General features: G+C 49.8%; 1 protein-coding gene across 1 annotated transcript in view; it reads right to left on the bottom strand.

Annotated features, from left to right (window-relative positions):
- The window catches only part of STK10 (serine/threonine kinase 10), a gene marked incomplete at both ends in the record, with an annotated part of 118,214 nt that extends 100,474 nt beyond the window's left edge, over positions 1–17,740 (bottom strand). Inside the window, one exon of the mRNA XM_084244125.1 lies at positions 17,585–17,740. Within this exon, the coding sequence (XP_084100251.1) occupies positions 17,585–17,740 (156 nt within the window). The remainder of the gene's footprint in view (positions 1–17,584) is intronic.
- Positions 17,741–24,553: the final 6,813 nt, after the last annotated feature.

Here is a 24,553-nt window from a genome sequence, read left to right as displayed (position 1 = left end):
AAGCCCACCGTGACTGACAAAATGACCTTCACTGAAGCCCCTCAAGGGGCTGAGTGTCCAGGATCCAGGGACGGGCCATGGCCATGGGCAAAACAGAAATTGGGGTCAGACCTCCCTGGTGGCGCAAGTGGTTAAGACGCAGCGCTCTGAATCTAGCTGCAGCCACTTCAGCAGGAGTTCGATCCCCAGCCAGGGGAGCTACCCACACGGCACAGCAGACCTTTCCTGTCTCGCCCGCTGCTCCCCTCAGCAGTGTATCTCAATCTGCCTGTTCTGTTCCCCACTCAGTCTCTGGTGAATCCTCTCATTCCCGGCACCGCTGGCCTGGACCCCAGTTCTTGCAAAAATAAATAAATCTTTAAAAAAAAAAAAAAAAAGAAACTGGGGTTTTGGTTTTTGTACTGATATAATCTTCCTCCAAAGAAGTGGAGAGGATCATTTCATACTTTAAAAAAAAAAAAAAACCAAAAACAAGGACCAATGTGTCCAATGCTGGTAACAAAATGGGTATACTCATTACTGACAAGAATATAAACAGACTCAACTTCAGAAAGACAAAAATTGCAATAGGTTTTAAGAGCCTTTAAACCCCCCTTCAGACTCTTATTCCCCTTTCCTGAAAACATAAGTCCAAAAAATAATTCAAAAAAGGGAACAGAAAACATACTAGGTTCATGTTCACATTAGTCCACCACGATGACCAAAAAGCAGAAATAACCTAAATGTCAACAGTAAGACAATGGTTCAATCAACTTAATAGGATATTAAGAAACCCTTTAAATGGTAAATGGGAAGATAATTCAGCAATGGCAAAAATAATTAAGCCATAAAAAGTAAATAAAACAAGATAATAAAACTGTTGCTAAGCCAAAACTGGGGAACCTGTGTGTGCCCGTGGACAGGGACCAGCTAAAACACAGCCGAGGGGACACCATTCACCCACTGATGCCTGGCAGTTATCCATGGGGTCTGCAAGAACAGACTCGGGGTGGCACACAGAAAGTGACCCCTTCATCCTAGCCCTCTCCTCAATGTTTCTAGGGATGGGACAGCTCTGTCCTCTCGGGAAATCATTTGAAAGCTGTGTTGTCTGACACAGTAGCTTTAAATGACCTGAAATTGGGGCCTCCCTGGTGGCGCAAGGGTTAAGATGAAGCACTGTGACACTATCTGCAGCCTCTGCAGCAGGAGTTCAATCCCTGACCAGGGAGCTACCCACACTGCACAGCAGATCCCTCCTGTCTCGCCTGCTGCTCCCCTCAATAGTGTATTTCAGTCAGTCTGCCTGTTCTGCTCCCCACTCTGTCTCTGGTGTATCCTCTCACCCTCCGCACCTCTGGCCTGTACCCCAGTTCTTGTATGCATAAATAAATCTTAAAAAAAAATAAATATCCTGAAATTAAGTGAAATGAAAAACTGCAGTTCCCCAGTAGCCTGAGCCACATTTCCAATACTTAATAACCACCTGTGGCTCATGGCTTCCATACTGAACAGAGCAGAACACAGACCTGTCTCTGCAGAAAGCTCTGCACCTGCAGCAGCACCTGGCAGAAAAAATGTGTCCTCCCAGAAGTGAGGGAGCATCTAAAGTTAATCCCCACGTCCCAGACCCAACCTCAGAAACCTGGGTTTCTTTCTCTAGGAAGAAAAACAGGGCTCGAGGGCAGAGTCGGTAGGAGAAGCTCAGGCAGTGAATATTTGCTAGTGAGGTTGGTCTCCCAGCAACCCGCCGGGCAGCAGAGGGTAAAGGGAAGGCTCCCAAAGGACCGGTCAGATGAACCGCCTGGGGCCTGTGGATCAGAGCCAAGGAGCAGAGCTGTCTCCCATCCTCTTCATTCTGCATGGCGATGACTGGCATATGTCAGATGCAGCTCCGGGGCTGGAACCAAAAGGAGCTGGTCCGTGTCCCACAGTGTGCAGCTGTGCGTCCCTGGGGTGACAGCAGAACTGCTCTGTCCAGGAAAGGGCCCAATGTAATGCAAGCAAAGTGGTCCAAGGGCAGCAGACACAGCCAGGATGCACAGCCCTGTGGCCTGGGGTTCAGACTTCTCATGGCCCCACGTGGCAGGCACGGATCAGTCTCCAAACATAGCTGTGCGCTCCACAGCCCGGCCTTTCATAGTCGTATGCCCCTGTGGCCTGCCAAGGCTAACTCTGGTCCACTGAGGCAGGATAAGGGACACCCACCTTTACCCAGCATAGCTCCTGAGCAGGCAGAGGTATTGCTACCTCCTCCTATTGAAGAGAAAATGAAGGCCCAGGAAGAAAAAGAACCTTGTGCCAGGTCACAAGCTAGAAAGCTGCTGTCAGGACTGCAACTCAGGTCTGACTCTCTGCCCAGTGCTCTTTCCCGAGTAGCCCACCACAGTTAACATCTCCAGGGTCTCCGGCTCACCAATTGCTATGCATGCAATTCCTCCTTCCCACCTGGCCCTGTTACCTTCAACCAGAAACCCTCTTATGGTGAATCGTCAAGGACCACCTGCAGCTGGCTTGGCAAAGCCCAACCTCCCCAGTCAGGCACTCGAGGCCTTGGTGTTCTACCCCTGTTACTTCTCCAGGATCCAATACCCACCTCTATTTACTGCCATGCTTCAGGCAGTGCTCTCCTGCTTCCTACCACCATGCCTTTCTTCATTCTTTTTTGCTGACCTGCAGTGTCTTTCCCATACCTGTACCTAACACCCCACACAAGGGGCCTCCCTGGTGGCGCAAGGGGTTAAGATGCAGCACTATGAAACTATCCCCAGCCAGGGAGATACCCAATTGGCATAGCAGACCTCTCCTGTCTCGCCTGCTGCTCCCCTCAGCAGTGTATTTTAGCAGATCTGCCAGTTCTGCTCCCCACTCTGTCTCTGGTGGATCCTCTCACCCCCACACCTCTGGCCTGTACCCCATTTCTTGTATGCATAAACAAATCTTAAAACAAATCTTAAAAAAAAAAAACACCCCACACAATCCAAACTGCAGCCTAGTTCATGAAATGTTTGCAGGAGCCCCTCCCCTACTAGAATTACTTCACACCTTCCTAGGTTTTCATCACAGACCACCTGGTGCCACGATCATTTGTGCTCAGATTCTCTTTCTGCCTTGGCTGTGAGCTCTGAAAGGCTAAGCCATGTCTAATTCATTTTAGTCTAGCCCACAGAGCCTGGCACAGAATAGCTAGGAGGCAGACGAGAGAATGGGAATGTGGGCAAATGGGAAGATGCACAATGGGTGGGCTGACAAGCAGATGGGTGGATGGGAGGATACGTGGACTGATGGACACGCAGGAGGATTCAGGGGTAGATGGTGAGATAGATGGGCAGATGAGCGAGCAGAGTGAGACGATGAGAGAGTGAGTACGAGGTGAACGGGTGGATGAGAGAATGAGATGGATATGAGGGAGGGATGAAGGAGTGAAAGGTGCCTCAAGGTACCTTCAGGATGTAGACAATCAAGTCTTCACTTTTCCTCAAAGGCACATGAGCCTACCTTGTTACTGGTTTCTATGAGCTCCAGCCCGTCTCCTTCCTGCTATCCATAGCCTGCTCCAGTCCATGTCCCCATGGCAGCAAACTTTGAAATGGACACATTCCCATCAAGTGATTTGTGGAATGGAAAAAGCACAGGACCTGGGTTCAAGTTCTGATTCTATTCTAGGAGAGTAGAAACTTTAAGATACTTTTTTTTAAAGATTTATTTATTTATTCATATAAGAACTGGGATACAGTCCAGAGTTGCAGGGATGGGGGTGAGAGGATGCACCAGAGACAGAGTGGGGAACAGAACAGGCAGATTGACTGAAATACACTGCTGAGGGGAGCAGCGGGCGAGACAGGAGAGGTCTGCCTCGCCATATGGGTTTCTCCCTGGCCGGCCGGGAGTTGAACAGGTGCTGCAGAGGCTGCGGACAGTTTCACAGCGCTGCGCTCAACCCTCTGTGCCACCGGGGAGACCCAACTTTAAGATACTATTTCAAAAAAAAAAAAACTCCAGCTCTACTACTTACTAGTGAAGTACCCTTGAGGAAGGCAGGCAACTAGACTTAGGATACAAGACTGCAGTTTCCTGACAGATGTGACAATTCCAGCAACATGTGAGAAGTGTGTAAGCCTCCAGGGGTTAGTCAGCTGACTACTGGTTATTACTGTCCTTGCTCGGGACTGTTTTCAAAAACCTAAATCAATGATTCATCAATAGATTATTACTCTGTCATAGTATAGACTCGGTAAGTATTTCAGAATAATAGATGGTGGTTGGATGAGTGACTGGATGGGTGGGTGGGTGGGTGGGTGAGGGATGGATGAATGGGGATGGAAGCATGGTGGCAGGAGCGAGGGGTGGAAGGAAGGGTAGCGGGAAGGGTGGGTGAGCAGAGGGAGGTGTGGGTGGCCGGAGGAATGAAGGAACAGGTAGGACGCTGGTGGGATGGATACATGAGTGAATGAGCTAGTATCTGTGCCCCTCGCAGAGACAAATGCGGCCCTCCACATAAAAGAAAGTGACAAGAAGCCCATATTCTCAACTTCGTTACCTGAACTCCAGCTGTTCTCGGGTTTGGAAGATGGCCCCTGTGACCTGGGAGAAGCCAAAGCCTTTGACTGGGCCAGGACACGCACAGTTAATGAGCCTGCCAAGTAGGGAGAAGCACTTCCTGATCAATAATCGCTGGGCCAAGTTTCAGTTTAGCAACAAACAAGACGACTGAGTTTCAGGACAAGCGACACTTAAGGATGGCAAAGATTATGAAGCGCAAAAGCAGAGGAGTGCCATGGTTTCCAAAGACAGGCATTTAATATGCTGCCTCTTGGGGAGGAAAGCCTGGCCAGCCATCCTGGCACAGCAGGGAGATGCTGAGCCTCCAAATCCTTCTGGGTTGGCAAATAAAAAACTAAAACCCCAACACGATTGACCCCGAGGATAGCACGTCATGGCCTTGGCTGAAAACCCGGGCAACCTGTCCAACTTGGCCAGGGGTGTGGGAGCCTTCAGATTTCAGCTCTTCAAAAGTGAGGGGGAACCCAACCCTGCATATCACTGATAAATGAAGTGGAAAGGTGTCGTGGGTTCCGCCTCCTTGGGGCACTGCTGCTCTCAGGTTCCCTGTACTCAAGGAAGGACTGGGTGCTGAGTCACGGGCAGAGGGTGGCCTGGGGTAAACAGCAAAAAAGAGGGAGAGAAGGAACAAGCACCCTCAAAGACAGGGTCCCCCTGCTCCAGGCACCATGAGGCACCTTAAAAGCTTGACCTCACTTAAGCTGCCCCACACTCCTGGGGGATGTGTGCTCTTCGCCATCCAGCTCGCCAAGCAATCCCAAACCTCAGGGAAGCGACATTTACCTCACAATTTCAATCAACAGCACTTTCTGTGCTGTTTTTCATTATCGTAAAAAACCATGCACACTTATTAAGAGAATCTTCCGAACACAATGGGACAAAGAAGAAATGCAAGACTACCCAGCATGCCAGAGATCATTGCCTGCAGCATCTGGCACCACCTCCTTCTAGGTTTCTACAGGCAGATGTACCCGGCTTTAACAGTTCCCAGCTGTGTGACCCTAAGGGACTGACATGACCTCTCTGTTCCTCCCCTTCCTCTTCTGTACGGTAGACTTTATGGTTCTGGTGTTGAGAGCATGTAATGAGTTAATATGTGAGATGCTTAGACCAAGACAGAGCCTTAGGAGTCTCACGAATGTTTGCTGATTTTTGACTCTCTGCCCCTAAGTGTATTCTTCCATACTTTATAAAAAAAATGCTTGTCTGTCATTTCATTTAACAGTATGTCACAAGCAGTCTTTTGATAATCTTCAGGAGTATCCTCTTCAGCAGCTACAGAATGTTCCATGGAATGACAGGTCCACCATCCATTTGACCGTTCCCCCATTGTCACCCTACGTCACCCGAAAGTCGGAGACTTGGCTTATGTGTTTGGAGAAGGCTCTCCAAAGGGACGGTCACTTTCTGTCCTCATTGGCCAGGCAGGCGGGCTCCCCACCCCGTGCCCTGGCTAACACTCAGCACAATTTAGACGTGAAGCTGAGCTCAGGTCAGCTCTGCCATGTCCTCACTGTGTGTCCTTGGCTACTGGCCCCATAAGCTTGAAAGTATAAAAACATCACGTCCTTTTTGTGAGCAGTATTATTCCCATTTTGCAGACGAGGAAGGTGAGGCTCAGAGAGGTGACATCCTTTGCCCAAGGTCACACAGCCAAGACAATGGCTGAGATGGGACCTGTGGGATGAAGTCAGAAGCCTGTGAGGCAGGGTTCCTGCAGAAGTTGTGGTTGCTACAGGGGTCTTCTGAGGTACAACTCGCCAGGCACAGTAGATGGTGCTGCAGACAAATCAAAAGCTTGGACCAGCACGGGCATCCAGGGCTCCAGGTTCCTCACTGTTGCGGATGCCGGTCACCTCCCCTCAGCCCCAGCAATGGTTTCCTGTCACCTCGAAGTGGGGGCAGGGATGAAAGGACTCTCCAGGAACAAGGAGGCTAGAGAATGAGCTTGGATCTCACCAGTCACCAGAGACCACCAAGATGCCAATCAAAGGTAGAGAGAAACTCAAGGTCAAACAGGGAGGCACATCAGCTGTAACGAGGTCATTGCCTGGGGTTGACAAAGGCCACTTTGACAGTGGCAACGGCCTCAGAAGGCCAAGAATTGGATCTGGGCTCCTAGACAAGACAGACGGGAGCTTTCCAGGAAGGAGGCAAAGGGAAGTCGGGCACCAGAACTGGCTTCTCCCTCCAGGGAGCGAATGCTGCTCTTCTGGATGCCCGTAGCAGCCTCGGCCACCCTGAACTGACCGGCCATGACACAGGCACAGAGCTGGGGCTGCCTCCCTGGCAGCCCATTTCTCCAAGGCTGGAAGGGTGTTTTCTTTATCTCCACTCAATTACGCTTATCTTCATAACCCAACAAGAGAGCAACAAGATTCCAGCTGATTCCCAGCAGAAGCAGCAGCCTCCAGTACAACAAGCAAGGAGGCCAGGAAACAAGCCTGTCAATCCCCAGGAAGCAGGTCAGTCTGACGGAAATAATCACCATCACAATGACAGCTGATCACCCTTCTCCTTCCTCTGTGAGGGTCAGGACTGCTCACATCTCAATTTTCACAAGTTCTGAGCAAGTCGCTATCTACATCTCCTTTTACAGATGAAGATACCAAAGCTCAGAGAAGTCAGGTGACTTTCGCAAGGTCACAGAGCAAGGAGGCAGTGAAGTGAGCAGAAAACGCAGAACTAAGTGTGCAGTCAGCAAATCCAACCCTGGGGCAGCCTACAGAGGGGAAGGAAGGTGCGTCTGGCATTTATTCACTCCATGTTCCTCAGCTATTAACCGAGCACCTACCATGAGCAGACCCTTTTAGGCACAAAGGACGGATAACTCCATCTTCAGAGAGGAAAGCAAATAAACATGAAGTCACATAAGGAGAGCCCAACATAACGGGTAACCCTTGTATCCAGCCTGAATTCTGGTTGCAGTATAGTCTGCTAGTAAGAAAAAGACAAACTATGGGAGGGAGGAAGAGGGAAAAAAATGTAGCACAGGGGAAAGCAGAGATAAAAGGGAAGGGAAAGAGCGAGTGGGGACCTCCCTGGTGGCGCAGCGGGTTAGCACAGCACTGTGAAGCTGTCCGCAGCCTCTGCAACACCAGTTTGATCCCCGGCTGGCCAGGGAGCTACCCACAGGGCGAGGCAGACCTCTCCTGACTTGCCCGCTGCTCCCCTCAGCAGTGTATTTCAGTCAATCCGCCTGTTCTGTTCCCCACTCTGTCTCTGGTGAATCCTCTCACCCCCTGCACCTCTGGCCTGTACCCTAGTTCTTGAATGCATAAATAAATAAATCTTTAAAAAACAAGAAAGAGTCAGTGAAATGGAAGGTGAGTGCAGGGGGGAGGGAGAAGGAGACCCAGGAACACTTAGCTTCCTCACCCTCATGCCTGCCCTCTTCCCTTGCCACTTCCTCTGCCTGCACCCATCAACACTTCCTCTTGTGAGAGGCCGCCACCGCAGGGATCAGACCCAGCTGAGGCCACGGCAAGTCTGGGAAGAAGGGTCACTTTTTCAGACATAGAAACACCAAAGCTCTAGGGAGACACCACACTAAAGCGACCCTAGCCCCTCTCCCCTCCACAATAAGCCCTTTCATCTTCCCCTCCACACTTCATGGTAGAAAAGACCCAGGATCCTTGTCAGAGAGATCTGGGTTTAATTCCCAGACTTGCTGTGGCAAAGCTGTGTGACCCTGAGCAAGTCACTGTACCTCTCTGGGCCTCTGCTTCATCAGGTGTGGAGGGAGGATACTAACCCATCCCTGGGGCTGGCAGAAGAATAAATGATAGACAGGTAAAAAGTGGGCCTCCCTGGTGGCGCAAGGGGTTAAGTACAGCACTATGGAGCAATCCGCAGCCTCTGCAGCATGAATTCGATCCCGGTGGCCAGGGAAGTACTCACTCAGGCGGCACAGTGAGCAGCAGACCTTTCCTGTCTCACCTACTGCTCCCTTCAGCAATGCATTTCAGTCAATCTGCCTGTTCTGTTCCCCACTCTGTCCCTGGTGAATTCTCTCACCCCCACACCTCTGACCTGTACCCCAGTTCTTGTATGCATAAAAATAAATAAATCTTAAAAAAACAAAAAGAATGGAGCAAAAGTCAACATCCTCCTCATTTATTTATCTTGTTCACCTTACAACCCACAGTGCCCAGCATACAGGAGGTGCTCAGTTCATCACTTATTTGAGCTTTGCCAGTATTGTGGGTCACGTGGGGACTGTGAGTTATCTCATTCCATCCTCCAACAACCCCGATTAGATACCACCATTCCTATCACCATTTTCAGTCAAAGAAACTCAACACACCCAGGAGCTTTTCTCAGGTACGAGGTGGAACCAAGCTTTAACTGCAGGAACTCATCCAAGTTCCTGCGCCATCCCTGATCCCTGGCAGACATGTCTTCCCTTCCTACATTGCCCTCTGCACGCTCTTTCTTCCTCCCAACAACTACATCTTAATTCTCTGGAATCTTCCTGCCTCTCACCCACTTTCAAAGTCCTCTTGGGCTGGGCGCTCTCTACCCCACCTGTCACTTCCCTTCCCTGGGCTCTGACCTGGGCCCCCAATCACAGCTGGAGGGGAGGGGTCTTCTCTCCCACCCCCACCTGCGCCCACCCTGTGGACAGGGCCACTGTGTCCCAGCCTTCACCTGGTCTTGGGCAGCCAGGAAACCTGGCCCTGGCATCACTACAGCTCCATTTTCACACCACATGAAGTTAATGTAGTCGGGACCAGGGGCAGGCAGGACATTAGCTGAGCTCAAAATTGTCACATCTGGGCCTCCCTGGTGGTGCAATGGGTTAAGTCTCAGCACTATGAAGCAATCTGTAGCTACTGCAGCATGAGTTCAATGCCCGGACAGGGAGGTGACATACATGGCGCAGCAGACCTCTCCTGACACTCCCGCTGCTCCCCTCACCAGTGTATTTCAGTGAATCCACCTGTTCTGCTCCCCACTGTCTCTAGTGAATCCTCTCTCGCTCTCTCACACCTCTGGCCTACACCCCAGCTCTTGTATGCATCAATAAATAAATCTTTAAAAAAAATAAAACTGTCACAGCCCAATTCCTCACTTAGCAATCAAGGCTCCCAAATACTATTCCAGATCTGGCCCCACTCTGGCTAGTTCCCCACGCCAAGCCAAGCTCCCTAACCCATTGAACATTAGGCCGGAGGAGGCAAGTGAAATATACAGCTTGGGCCCGAGAGCAGACAAAAAGGCAGCAAATTACAGAGGCCATATCTGCCCAGTACTCACCTCATCACTACCGAGCCCCTGACACATGGTGAGTATGGACTGAGACAGTCTGGAATAGGAATTTCCATATACCATGTATCACTACATTATATATTATATATGGCATATAATATAAAAATCGCTTTCATTCTACACTGATTACATGCTGACATAATTCTTTGGATTGAATATACCGTTAAAATTCATTCCTCCTGTTTAGTGGAGGGTGAGTGGAACATGTGCACATATGGAAGAGCAAAAATATAACCCCAAAAATTAAAATAAAAAATTGAAAAGAATTTCATTTCTCTTCTTTGCTCTCTCTCTCTTTTTTAAAAGATTTATTTATGCATACAGAACTGGAGTATAGGCCAGAGATGCAGGGGGTAAGAGAATTCACCAGAGACAGAATCGGGAACAGAACAGGCAGGCTGACTGAAATACACGGCTGAGGGGAGCAGCGGATGAGTCAGGAGAGGTCTGCTGCGCCATGTGGGTAGCTCTCTGGCTGGGGATCGAACTCCTGCTGCTGTGGATAGCTTCATAATGTAACCCCTTGTGCAACCAGGGAGGCCCTTCTCTCTCGTTTGCATAAGGCTACTAGAACATTCTCAATTGCTTGTGTGGCTTGCAGTACATTTCCTTTGGACAGTGCTGTCCAGACAGCTGTTCTTCAGTTCCAGCAGATGTGGCCCTGAGGGGATGCAGACTGGATGGTACCAGCGTATCTGGTATTTCCAGAGAAGACAGAAATTTGGGCTTTTATGTATGTGAAAGCTGACTTCAGAATGCTGGCAATCGCTTCAAATTTGGCTTTACCACAAAACCCACCTGCAAGCCGTACAAGGCTTGGGGGTCATCAGTTGGGAAGCTCAGACCTCCCTGCCTGGTTTCTCCCCTGGCACAGGCTTCCTTCCATCCACTTTGCTAACCCCATCTCACCCACCCTGCCAGTGCTGCCGTCCCTCTCACTGCCAGCCCCTTCTTTGCCCCACTACAATATGCTCTTCTAGAAGCTTCCTCCTTCCCCATTTGTGATGCACTGACAGTAGCTGGTAAGGCCAGCCAGTCCTGGGTACTTATCATGAGCTAAATGCTATGCCCTCTGTGAGAGTTACACCCCGCAACAGCTCAGGGGGCTCAGGGGTGGGGTGGATGGGCATTATCCTCAGCCCCAGTTTCCATGGGGAAACCGAGACTCAAGAGACACGCCTGACATCACACAGCTGCTAGACGGGGCAGAGCAATTTGAGCCCTGGTCTGGGTGGTGACAAGGCCATTCTTCATCACACACCCAGTGACCTGACACCCAGAGGTGAATAGTACTTGTTCCCTGAGCTGAATCAAGCAGTCACTGGCATGAAACTGAGCTCGATGAAAGCGACGTTGCCCCAGGGGCCAGGTAGCAATGCTTGGAGATACTTTTGGGTATCTCAACAAGAGAGTGGAGAGGAAGTTGGTACATCTAGAATCCGGAGATGCTGCCAACATCCTATAATGAATGGGACAGGCCCCACAACACGGAAATACCTGCCCCTGCTGTCAATAGCACCGAGGTGGGGAAGGCCTGGGGCAGGGACAAGCTATAGACACTGTACAGTATTTTGCCTTGTCCCCTTTTAAGCAGCGGTAACTGGCTAGGCCCTTCTGTATGTGATGCCCTGAGCATCAACAGTAATAAACTATCTTCCTTTCCCACCCACTTCCCAGGTCAGAGTCAGGTGCTGAAGGTATCACACCAACTTTATTCCCTCAGCCCTCCCTGCCCCAACAAATGATCACCTCCATTTACAAACAAGAGGCCTGAGGCTCAGAGAGATGTCTGCTTGGAGTTGAAACCCAGATCCTGCTGAGGGCAGGCTCTCCTTGCCCTCCCAATTCTACCACTCTCAGCAGCTGTGGGACCAGAGGGTGAGCATCCAGGGCTGTTCTGTGGGGGGGCAGTCCCTGCGGAATCCCCCCTCCCCCAGACACCAGGGGACCCTGATGGAGATGGGGGCTGGGTTTCCATTAATAGTTCCACTCCTTTCACCCTGGTCTGCTTTGGCGCCTGCCAAAAAATGTAGCCAGTGCAAGTTGGGCCACTCCGCACCCAAGAAAACCCTACATGGCGGACATCCCCAGGAAGCACAGGCCACCTTAGTTTTAGGACTGAGTCAGGAACCCCCTCACAATAGTACAAACTTCTATTTTAAAATACTGGACTGAAGGGAAATAAGGTTACTCCCCGGGGGCAGATCTCCTTCCGGTGAAAGCGGAAATCCAGGCTTTAAAATCAACAGGACTGGAGAGGGGGTTAAAGAAGGCCCTGCCTCTGGAGGGGGATGGAAGGCTGCCAGCCAGCTCCTACCTCAGCTTGCAGGGCAGAAAGTGGCACTTAAGGGAACTGGGTTAGCTATGGCCATCAGAGCCTGAGGGTAGCACTTGGAGGTCAGCAGCTTGCCAAAGTGTGAAGCTTTTGTGGGGTCCCAGAGGACTCGGAATTGGCTCTTTTCCAGAGCCAGGGACAAAGGAGACCTGTATTAACTTCTCTCATTTTTAATTGAGATATAACTGAACATTAGTTTAGAATATTCGTGTCAGGTCTACAACATAATGATTCGACATCTGTGTTATTGCAAAGGGATCACCACAGTAAGTTGACAGCCATTACCCTGCTACAAATTTTTTTTTCCTGCAATGAGCACTTTTTTAAAAAAGATTTATTTTATTTATTTATGCACACAAGAGCTGGGGTGTAGGCCAGAGATGGGGGCGGGGGCGGTGAGAGGATTCCCCAGAGACAGAGTGGGGAGCAGAACAGGCAGACGGAGTGAAATACACTGCTGAGGGGAGCAGCAGGCTAGACAGGAGAGGTCTGCTGCGCCACGTGGGTTAGCTCCCTGGCGAGGGGTGGGGGTGGGATCAAACTGGTGTTGCACTTGTGCTGCAGTGGCTACCCACAGCTTCACAGTGCTGAGACTTAACACCTTGCACCACCAGGGAGGCCCCGATGCCTATGCTGGATGAGTACTTTTAACATCCACAGTCTCGCTACTTTCTCTTCTGCAATACAATATATTAACCAGAGTCACTAGGCTCTACATTAAGATTCCCAGGACTTATTGATTTTCTAGCTGGGGGTTTGTACCTCTGGACCACCACCCCTCATCCATTTCACCCACCCCCTGCCTCACAGTTTCTGGCAACCACCAATCTGCTTTACTTCACTTTACTTTAATAACCAGCCTCAAATATACACACCCTCTGACCCAGTAATTCCCTCTGGGAGTCTAAAAAATAATTTAAAATACAAAAAGAACCTCACCTCACCAATGTACAGTCTGTTTTGCTCTAATTCATGCTTTGAAGACACCAGCTTTATCCCAACACCACTTAAGTATTAGGACACAATGTTACCAAAATGCTAATTTCGCCTCTGCTTATGCAGCAACATTGGCTGAAGAGCTGGGGAGGACCCCAGACCACACAGGCAACATCTGCCAGTTACCTCTGAGCCTCAGCCATCCACATCTGGGGGCAGAGTGGGGGTTTCCAATTCTCCACCTGATCTCAGATCAAAAGCCCTCCCTCCACCTTCACAAGTTGCCACCCGCCCAAGCCCATCGCCACAACACCCCGAGGGGGCTTTTTCCAAGGGAAGTAATTATTTTCTGTAATATCCTGGTATTTCTTATCCTGGAAACTTATATAAAACCATATGACTGGTTTTCCCTATCTTTTTAGAAAATGTGCTCCTGATGAAGCTTGTGAGTGTGTCCCCCTGAGCCCCATAAGACTCCTGGTTTTTGCTACATGTGACTTTGCAGCTTGACTTTGGGGCATGCATATTTACATGACAGCAGAACTGAATCATGTAAAATACTCAGTCCAGTGCCTGGCCCATGATGGGCATTGGATCAATTTTAACTTGTTATTACTAAAAAATAAAGGTGGGAAGGGGCAATTTAAATATCCAATATGATTAAGAGCAAGACTGGGTTATCCCAAAAGATATGTATGAAGCATTTAGAATAAATCAGGAAGAAGTTTTAGGGAGGAAAGATGGCATAAGACACTAGAGATATGTATGAACTATAACTCCCCCCCCCCAACTCACAAAAAGACATTCACCATAAAAATCAATAACATCTGGAGAGAAATATGTCAAAATGTCCACAGGTACCTCCCTGGTGTCCACAGGTACCTCCCTGGTGACATAAAGGGGTTAGGTCTCAGCACTATGAAGCTGTACACAGCCACTGCAGCAAAAGTTCAATCCCCGACCAGGGAGCTACCCACGTGGCACAGCAGACCTCTCCTGTCTTACCCGCTGCTTCCCTCAGCAGTGTATTTCAGTCAGTCTGCCTGTTTTGTTCCCCACTCTGTCTCTGGTGAAACCTCTCACTCCCCACACCTCCAGCCTGTTCCCCAGTTCTTGTATGCATAAATACATCTTAATTTTAAAAAAAAATGTCCACAGCAACTGATGGGATTTAAGTGATAGTTTTTTATTTTCTTTATATGCTATATTTTTTATACTTCCAATTTTGCAAAATCATAAACCTTTTAAAAGTTTAAAGACAGCAAAAGATCAAAACCAAAGCAATGTTCAAGAAGCAGGAAAATCACACAGGCTGTTAACCCAACTTTCTTTATGACCGCACCCTCCTTGTGCCTAACACGTGACTACCTGCCTCACCCACTACTATGACAGCAAGCGCACCCTGCACCAGTCTGTTACCAAACACTTCCTCTCCTCTCTACCTCTCTTCAGATGAAAGATTACTTTTCATAACAGCTTTGAAAGCCTATAGTTAGGGGCTTTCCATTGTATCTAGTAATGAGCTAGAAATGGTTTTCTTTTGCAATCAATTTGCAATTGCCTAAGGATTAGGTAAGCATGAGATTGACTTTGCACAAAATCACTTCTACTTTTTCTCCTGTAGCCAACCAATGGCTTATCAGGGAGAAGATCTTGAGTCTGGTAATGTTTAGGTTTTGAGCCTCTGCAAGACTACGGACAGGAAATCTGAAATTAGAGTCCTCTTTGGAAATGCATCCCAGAAGTTGGGTCTCTATGGTTTTGTGCACCAAGGGAAGTACTCAGGCAGGAGGGCTGCCAGGAGAACTCCTCATGATGGTGGCCATCACTTCCTCAACTCAAGGTCAGCTGGGGGGCCTCCCTGATGGTGCAAGGGGCTAAGCTATGAAGCTATCCGCAGCCAGTGCAGCATGAGTTTGATCCCCGACCAGGGAGCTACCAACATGGTGCAGCAGACTGCTCCTGCCTCACCCACGCTCCCCTCAGCAGTGTATTTCAGTCAGTCTGCCTGTTCTGCTCCCCACTCTGTCTCTGGTGAATCCTCTCACCCCCCCCATACCTCTGCCTGTACCCCAGTTCTTATATACATAAATAAATCTTTTTAAAAAAATGTCAGCTGGGTCCCTAGGCATCATGTCGAAATGGAAGTTCTAGCCCCACCATAAAACCCAGACAAAACCTGTACCTTGTATGTAGGGGGAAGCCCCCCAGGAGCAACGAAGTAGAGGGAGTTTTGTTCTCCGCACCATCATCAGTAAAGCAATACCTGCTTCACCTTTCTCTCTAAGGTGCTGAGGAAGAAGCATTTCTCCAGGGGAGGAGGCCTGAATGACAGGATCTCTGGTCCAGGCTGGGACTTCCTGAGCTGGCAACTAAGGAAACCGAGAGCCTAGGGTTCTAGTCCCTTCCTGTCCTTGGGTCCCACATAACGGGAGACTGGGCTAGGTCAGAGGGTCACAAGCTAAAGTCAGACAGGTAACAGAATAAATGAGCCACCACACAGCTCTCCTGGATTAACTCTCCCCTGCCTTCCTAATGAGAAGATCATGGGTTTGAAGTGGGGGTAGGAGGCTGTGGTGCAGCCAGCTCAGTTTTCAGAACTAGCAATCACCAGCCTTACTTTACAAAGGGTCCCCTGCTTTGGAGACCCAGAAGACAAAATAACTTTTGAGTCAAATTAAGTCCCTTTGTATGAAACTTGCACAGGGTAGGGGGAGTTTAACAGGCTAACCCAGGCGGAAGTGACAACCGAAACTGACAAGGGGAAATCTCACCAGCCTAAAAACACAGTTCTGCATTTAGGTTTGAAAGAGAATGAACTTTATGAATACAGGGAGGGAGACAAGACTGTAGTTGAAAGTCAATTCCTAATAGAGAAAAAAAAAAAAATCAGTAAGCACCAACAGCATGCTCTGGAAAGGCCAACCCAACCCTTCAGAGAAGGTAGAGAATGTGATGAGCTGACCACAGGCCCAGCTGCCCTGGTGGTGTTCACAGCCCATCAGGAAGAGCAGGCTCTGTTCTGGGAAGGCAGGGACACTGGCACTGTCCAGGGAGGGGCCGCAAGGCTGAGGACAGCTTCCTTCTTGGACTAGGAGGAAGATGAAGCTTGGAAAAAAAGGTCAAGAATGCCCACGTGCGGAACCCAGCAAAACCAGCAGCAACGGGAGCAAATCAAGGCAGCCTGAGAGCTGCAGGCGTGACTGGCCACAGAACCTTTGCTCCTGTCGGTTTCCACCCTGTAACAGGAAGTGCTTGTTCAGCGAGGAGGCTAGTTAACAAAAAGACACCCAGATGGGGCAGGTTAGCCTGAAAATTGTCCCTAGGGCTTAACAATCACCTGGGATTTGTGAAAAAGCAGACTATCAGTACAGCTGGGATGGGGCCAGAAATTCTGCACTTCTAATGAGCTCCCAGAGGGTGGTAATGCTGCCCATCCAGGAGCCACACTGGTCAAGTGGGTTCTTGCCCACTTTCAAGGTAAAGAGAGTAGTTTCTGACCAAGTGGGCCTGAGAAGCTCTCTGTAGTCCAGCCCCTAAGAGGGGATTTTGGGGGTCCCAGTGGCCTGCAAGCTACCAGTGTCACAAGAAGGGCGATAGCTGGCTTGGGAAGGAGGTGCCCAAGGAAGTAAATAGCAGTTTAATAAGTGGGACTGTCCTAGGAGAAAGGAGATCCAGACAGGGTGGAGGCAAGTCTGCATGGGTGCCCAGTACAACTCAGCAACCCAGAATTAATTCAAAGGCAAAAGAACCAAACAAGGACACACCGCAAACGTGTCAGGAATTAATCATCTCTGCCCCACCTATCCCTCCACAAAAGCTCTAAGGATCCTTATTCCTCCAGGGGAAAGGTACGACAGACTAAGAGAGTCCCCAGCTATGACTCACCCACAGAATCAAATCTGATCCCCGAAGCGCAGTATTCAAGAGGCGCTGACTTTTCCCTCCGTCCAGCCAGAGCCCAGCTTTCCAGGCTTAACATCCCACTCTAGAGATCCCCACCCCAGCCCCGTGTTCCCGCCCTTGATTATCTTCAGGTGTGTCCTCAACGTCACCAGCGCTTCCCTGCAAGCCCGACCCCAATCTTTCCAAACAGCCGTTTCTACGCCCATGGCCTCGGCATTGTCGCCGCATAGGGGCGGCCTCTTTAGAAGTTTGCTAAGTGTCACCGTGTTCCGGTGCATGCCTCAAGCGGCCCTCTCGGATGTTTAGGTCCCCTAAGTGCTCTTTTGTCTCCCCCAGCCGCGCCGAGCCGGGCGCACAGGAAGTGCTCAGAAACTGAGCTAGGAGGGCAGCAAGCGCGCGCAGCAGGGGCGCGCAGAGGCTCAGCCGGGCAAAGTGAGGATGCCCCCAAAGAACAAGGCTCACCAGGACGGGTGCCTGGGTCGGGCAGCCCCTCTTCTCCCCGCCGAGTCTAAGCTGTGGCTGACCCGAACCCGGGCCCCTTCCTTCCGGAGCCGCTCCACGCGCGCCCCGGGCCACCTACCCCAGCGCCCTTACCTTGTAAACCTTGCCAAAGGCACCGTCACCTAATTCGCCCACGATCTCCCACACCTCGTTGGGATCCACGTCCCGGCGGACGTGCTCATATTCGCGGGACTTTCTCTTCTCGAAGGTAGACAGGCGCAGGATGCGGCGGAAATTAGCAAAAGCCATGGCTGGGGGCGCGCGAGCCGGGAGCGAGGTGGCTCCGGCTCCGGCTCCAGCTGTGGATGGGGCTGTGGCTCCCGCAGCTGCGAGGAGGAGGGGCCGGACGACGCCGGGGCTCTTGGGGGTTCTCCCCAGACCCGCCCTTCCTCGCCGCCCGAGCCCGGTCAAGTGCGCTCTGGGCTGGGAGCTGCGGGAGCACCCGGAACCGCGCAAGCGGCTGCGATCCCCGCCCACGCTCCGTCCGGTCCCGGGGGTTGCCCCGAGTGCCAGTCGCGTTGACGCCCGCCGCGTGCCTAGCGCAGCCCGCGACCCCCGGAGGCTTACTGAAGACCTTGCCCCGTGCCCGCCCACCGGCCCGGCTCCACCTGCCGCTCCCCGGCTGCGCCCTGAGACCCCCTAATTGGCTGCGTGCGCTCCCGGCTCCGCCCGTCGCCGCGGGGCACTCTGGAAACTGTAGTCCCGCGAGTGCCCGGGCGGTGCAGCCCCGGGCCGGGTGTGGGAGAGCCTGGGGGACCGCTCTGCGGGGCGGTTCCGAATCTGGGACGCCAGCCGCGCGGCGTGGCTCCCCAAGTTTTTGTGGGAGCGAAAGGGAAAGTGAGCTGGCTTTTTGCAACCCCGGCTCATTGTTGCCCAAGGACCAAGAAGGTGAATCCGCAGGAATCACTTAATCCGCCCCGCAGCGTCTCCGCCAGCAGGGCTGCGGTGCCTGCGCCCTCTTTGCAGGTGGGGAAGCTCGCCCGAGCGAGGGCCTCAGCCCGAGGCCGCAGATCCCGTTGGAGACTCCGTGAGGCTTCCCCGGCGCGGTGCTGCCTCCTAGTGTGCGAAAGGCTGCGCCCGGGCTGCCCCGCTCAGGGCTTGGCGGTCGAGTCCCAGGCTGGTTTCCTGCCACCCGGAGGCTCCCCGCCCACCTTCATCCCCCAACCGGCCAGGATTAGAGGACCGGGAGCTACAGCACCTCTGAGACTTATTTATCACCTGCCACGTGATGGAGCTTCTGATGTGTTTGCATATTAAATAAGTATTTTTTTTCATTCTTAATTTCCCGGTTTTAAGAAATAAGCTCAAGTCTGACCCCCATCAACCTGAATCCTGGCTGTTCGACTCATGCTGCCACTGTCACTTGCTTGGGTGCTGCAGAGAGACTTTTATCTAAGACTGTTAGGTGATGCAGCATTACTTGCAATAGTTAGGACATGGAAACAACCTAAGGGCCACACAAGTGAGTATTATTCACCCATATGAAAGGCGAAAAGAGGCCATTTACAGCAAAGTGGACGGAGTTTGAGGGAGTTCTGTGCAGTAAATCAAATCTGAATGATAAAGACAAATATTGGACATTTACAAAGTGCACAAGTGCACAAAGCAAAATACTTACAAAAACTAGCGATCACTAATAAAAGAAGTGAGACTTAGGAAGTTATAAGGGAGGAGGGGAGAAAGGGTTAAAAAACAACTTGGCAAAAGCCAAGAATATGCATTTCCTAGGCGAAGTAGCACCAAAGCCCATAAGCATTTTTTATGCTCAAAAAGCAAACAAAATCACAATGTGGGTTCCAAGTGCTCAAACTCATTTACCGTAACTAAGGCTCCCTCAGAACCAATCCAACCATGTGACACCTCAGTAGTCCTCACCCCTCCCACAAACATTGAGGTGTTTGCGCCTCTTCTGGGGGTTGGGGCTTCATTCTTACTGGAAAATACCCCTTGAGCAGTTGGAAAGTCATCCCAGGAGCCTCCTAGCGACGGCGGAGCGGTTGTGGACTCAGAGGGCACCGGAATCAAGGTTACCATGCATTTTGAAAGGTTCGGAACCCACAACTTAATGAGTGGTTAGAACTGTATAGGGTTTTTATCATCTTAATTACATAAGAAAATGTAGCGTGACTGTTCTCATAAAGTAAGCCCTGCACTGCGCTTTCCATCACTTTTCTGCTCTATGCTTTGCCCTCTGTTAATTTTTTTTTCCTTCTTTAAAGATTTATTTATTTATTTATTTATTTATTTGTACAGCACTGGGTACAGTCAGAAGGGCGGGAGGGTGAGAGAATTCACCAGAGCCAGAGCGGGGAGCAGAGCAGGCAGAAGGACCCAAGTACAATGCTGAGGGGAGCAGCGGGCGGCAGGAGAGGTCTGCGCGCAATGTGGGACCCTCCTCCGGGGGCCGGGGAGCAGCCGGGGATCGAACCGGCGCCGCAGAGGCCGCGGGCAGCTTTGCAACCCAGCGCTCAACCGCTGCGCCACCGGGGAGGCCCTTTGTTCATTGTTAAATCCACCGAGTTTTAACTTCAATGATTACATTTTTTCATTTTTATAAGTAAATGAAATTTTGGTCATTTTTTCATATCTCAGTTCATCTTTATACACCACTGTTCCCTGCAGTCATTTTAAAGTGTCTTTTTGCTACCTTAAAAAAAAATAGCATAATTATGGCATAATCTGTGTCTAGTAATTCTAATAGCTGAATTGTTTGCAATCCTGGTTCTGCCATCTATTTCTTGTGCTTCTTGCTCATTTTTCCCCTGTGTGTTTATTACTTTCCTTGGAAATTTTTTTATTTATTTTTTATTTTTTTAAACATTTTTTTTATAAAGGCATGTTTTATTTGTTTGTTTGTTTTGTTTATACATGCACTGGGTACAGTCAGAAGTGCGGGAGGGTGAGAGAATTCACCAGAGCCAGAGCGGGGAGCAGAACAGACAGAAGGACCGAAGTACACTGCTGAGAGGAGCAGCGGGCGGCAGGAGAGGTCTGCGCGCCATGTGGGACCCTCCTCCGGTGGCCGGGGAGCAGCCGGGGATCGAACCGGCGCCACAGAGGCTGCGGGCAGCTTCGCAACCCAGCGCTCAACCGCTGCGCCACTGGGGAGGCCCTCCTTGGAAAATTTTTTCTGAACCTTCTTTGAGCCCTGGAGTAAAGGAATAATCTTCTAGAAAGGAAACATACTTGATTTCCTAGGTGCCTGCTGTTTGATTAGTGAACTCTAATTTAACTTGACATTTTTGGGGGACCATAGTCATAACGTGAATCTGGGTTGCAGACAGGAAGGTCAGCACTGCTCAGAGATTGAAAGTTCTGATTAGAACTGCTCAGAGATTGTTTTTCCTGTGCTGTAGTGCCCACGCCATAGCAACACACTTAAGTCTCCTGGAGGGACGGGCAGAGGGTGTGCTTTGGGTTGCTCTTTGCACTGAGAGCAGAGCATTTTGACATCCCAGCTTTTTTTTTTCTACTTTCACTTTTTTTAAAGATTTATTTTTGGGGCCTCCCCGGTGGCGCAGCGGTTGAGCGCTGGGTTGCGAAGCTGCCCGCAGCCTCTGCGGCGCCGGTTCGATCCCCGGCTGCTCCCCGGCCACTGGAGGAGGGTCCCGCATGGCGCGCAGACCTCTCCTGCCGCCCCCTGCTCCCCTCAGCAGTGTACTTCGCTCCTTCTGCTGCTCTGTTCTCCGCTCTGGCTCTGGTGAATTCTCTCACCCTCCCGCGCTTCTGACTGTACCCAGTGCATGTATAAACAAAAACAAACAAATAAAAAAAGAAAGAAAGAAAACATGCCTCTATAAAAAAAAATAAAATAAAAAATTTATTTTTATTTGGGGGCCTCCCCGGTGGCACAGCGGCTGAGCACTGGGTTGCGAGGCTGCCCACAGCCTGTGCAGCGCCGGTTCCATCCCCGGCCGCCGGGCGAGGGTCCCACATGGTGCGCAGACCTCTCCTGCCGCCCGCTGCTCCCCTCAGCAGTGTACTTCGGTCCTTCTGCCTGCTCTGCTCCCCGCTCTGGCTCTGGTGAATTCTCTCACCCTTCCGCGCTTCTGACTGTACCCAGTGCTTGTATAAATAAATAAATAAATAAATAAATAAATAAATAAATAAATAAATAAATAAATCTTTAAAAAAAAAAAAAGACTTATTTTTATTTGTTTATACATACAAGAACTGGGGTATAGGCCAAGGTTGGTGGGTAAGAGGGCTCACCAGAGACAGAGTGGGGAGCAGAACAGGCAGTTCTGAAATACACCGCTGAGGGGAACATCGGGCGAAAAGACAGGAGAGGTCTGCTGCGCCATGTGTGTAGCTCCCTGGCCAGGGATCAGACTCCTGCTGCAGTGGAAGCCAATAGCTTGATAGTGCTGAGACTTTAACTCCTGCACCACCAGGGAGGGCCTCCTGCTTTCACTTTTATTTCCATTTATTTTATGCTCAATTAATCCTGCATGATGAGATGTTTCTTTGCGATGTCTTTTTCTTCCGTGCCACTTCTAGCTTAAGAAAAATCCACTCTTTTTAGGATCAGCTCCATGTGACAGGGAGAGCTCCTGTATGGGTTCATCTGACCATCAGTTCTGTAAGTCCTGGGACACATTTTAATGCCTTTGCTCACCTGCATGTGCTCACTTACCAGAAGATCTACATCTCATCTTTAAGCCCGGCATTACTCTTTGCATTTTAAAGCACATGCAACAAAAATTCAGCATTCTTTTTGGGTCACAGGCCCTGCATCCAGCCCCACTGGTTCCTTGGGCACAACTGCCAACTCCAGCATTACAGACAAGATGGCACACATTGCTTCTGTCCAGTGACATCCTTCAGATACTTGGAGGCATCTCGGATATGCATATCCTTGATGGTGTGGGGAGTTTGAAAGTGAGTTTCAAAATTCTCAAAATAGAATTTGCATTTTATTTGTATGGCTTTGTACAGTTTTCTGAGTCAAGTGAGTAGCATGCCATTTTCAGAGATCACCTAGGCTAGTTAAAGGGGGAGGAAGTGAGGTCCCAGCTTCTTAGACGTGTTCTGTTAGACTCCCTACTTTTACTGGGCCATTGGCTTTATTTTGCGCCAACCCCCTCTCCCCATTTTATGCAATGAAAACCAAATTACTCCTCTGGATTCCTGCTGCTTCCTCCTTCAGCTCCTCAGTTCTGCCGATTATTTTATCCCTAGAATCATTAGTTGTCAGCGGAGAAATTTATCCACACAACCTAGCCCATCACATTATAAAATCAGAACCGCTTTAAAATAGATTATATAGGGGCCCCTCTGGTGGCACAAGGGTTAAAGACAGCGCTATCAAGCTATCACCAGCTTCTGCAGCACAAGTTCAATCCCTGGCCAGCCAGGGAGCTACCCACATGGTGCAGCAGACCTCTCCTGACTCACCCACTGCTCCCCTCAGCAGTGTGTTTCAGTCAGTCTGCCTGTTCTGCTCCCCACTCTGTCTGTGGTGAATTCTCTTACCCCCTGCACCTCTAGCTTATACCCTAATTCTTGTATGCATGGATAAATAAATCTTTAAAAAAAGAAATAGCTTTATAACTTAGAATTTGTTCATTTCTTTCCCTGCAGATTTTGAGACATTTTCCCATAAAAGCATCTGAGCCAGTTATCTTTTCTTATCAAATCATTGATGAATTTCTCATTAATGGTTATGGTGATTCGTTGATTAGGGTTTTTTTTTTTTTAAGATTTATCTATTTATGCATACAAGAACTGGGGCACAGGTCAGAGGCGAGGGGGTGAGAGGATTCACCAGAGACAGACTGAGGAGCAGAACAGGCAGACTAACTGAAACACACTGCTGAGGGGAGCAGCGGGCAAGACAGGAGAGGTCTGCTGCTCCATGTGGGTTGATCCCTGGCTGGCTGGGGATTGAACTTGTGTTGCAGCAGCTGCAGGTAGCTTCACAGTGCTGTGCTTAACCCCTTGTGACACCAGAGAGGCCTTGGGTTTCGCTTTATAGCACTTTGAGGACAGTCATTGCATCTTTTACAAGTTAAGGATGTGTGGCAATCCTTTATCCAACAAGCCTACAGGTGCCATTTTTCCAACAGTATGTGCTCACCTTGTAACTCTGTGTCATGTTTTGGTAATTCTCACAATATTTCCAACTTTTTTTTTTAAAGATTTATTTATTTATACAAGAACCAGGGTACAGGCCAGATGCACGGGAGGTTGAAAGGATTCACCAGAGACAGAGCAGGGAGCAGAACAGGCAGACTGACTGAAATACACTGCTGAGGGGAGCAGCAGGCAAGACAGGAGAGGTCTGCTCACCATGTGGGTTGCTCCGAGGCCGGCGGGGATCGAACCGGCACTCCAGAGGCAGCGGACAGCTTCATAGCACTGCGCTCAACCACCTGCACCACCGGAGGCCCCTATTTCCAACTTTTTCACTATTATTTTATCTATTATGGTGATCACTGATCTTTGACGGTACTTACACAGTAAGTCCTCACTTAACATTGTCAGAGGGCCTTAGACTTTAAGCAAAACAAGGCATATATAACAAGACCAATTTTATCAAAGGCTAATTGATATAAGCAGGAGTTAAATTCCTGTGGCCTATTTCTGGTCACACAAACATCACCAAACTTCTAAATGAAGAGTTAAAGCACTTATAATATGAAACATTCTTTGCATTCATTCATTCATTTTCCAATCTATTTCCATTTTTGGGTCACTGCTGGCAGGAGCTTTTCCTGATAGCTCAGGGAGCAAGGTGGGACCCAGCCCTGGTCAGGATGCCCTTCCATTGAAAGGACCAACACCCCCAATCCAACAAATACACACTCGCTCAGACTGGGGCAACTGAGATGTACCAGTGAACCTCGCATGCATGTCTTTGCATGTAGGAAGCAACTGGAGTCCTCAGAGAAAACCCCGGCAGATGTAGGGAGACTGTGTAAACTGCACACACACAGTGGCCTTGGTCAGGAATCAATTCTTTTTTCCTGATCATTATAATGAAATGACATTGAATGAATGAGGACGTGAAATTGTCTTGTGGTGTCACAAAATGCACCCATATAAGGCAAATCTAATAAA

This window comes from Talpa europaea (genome assembly GCF_964194135.1).
Source record: "Talpa europaea genome assembly, chromosome: 9".
Classification (NCBI taxonomy): domain Eukaryota; kingdom Metazoa; phylum Chordata; class Mammalia; order Eulipotyphla; family Talpidae; genus Talpa; species Talpa europaea.
Note: the sequence above shows the minus strand (reverse complement) of the source record. Positions and strands in the feature narration are given on the sequence as shown.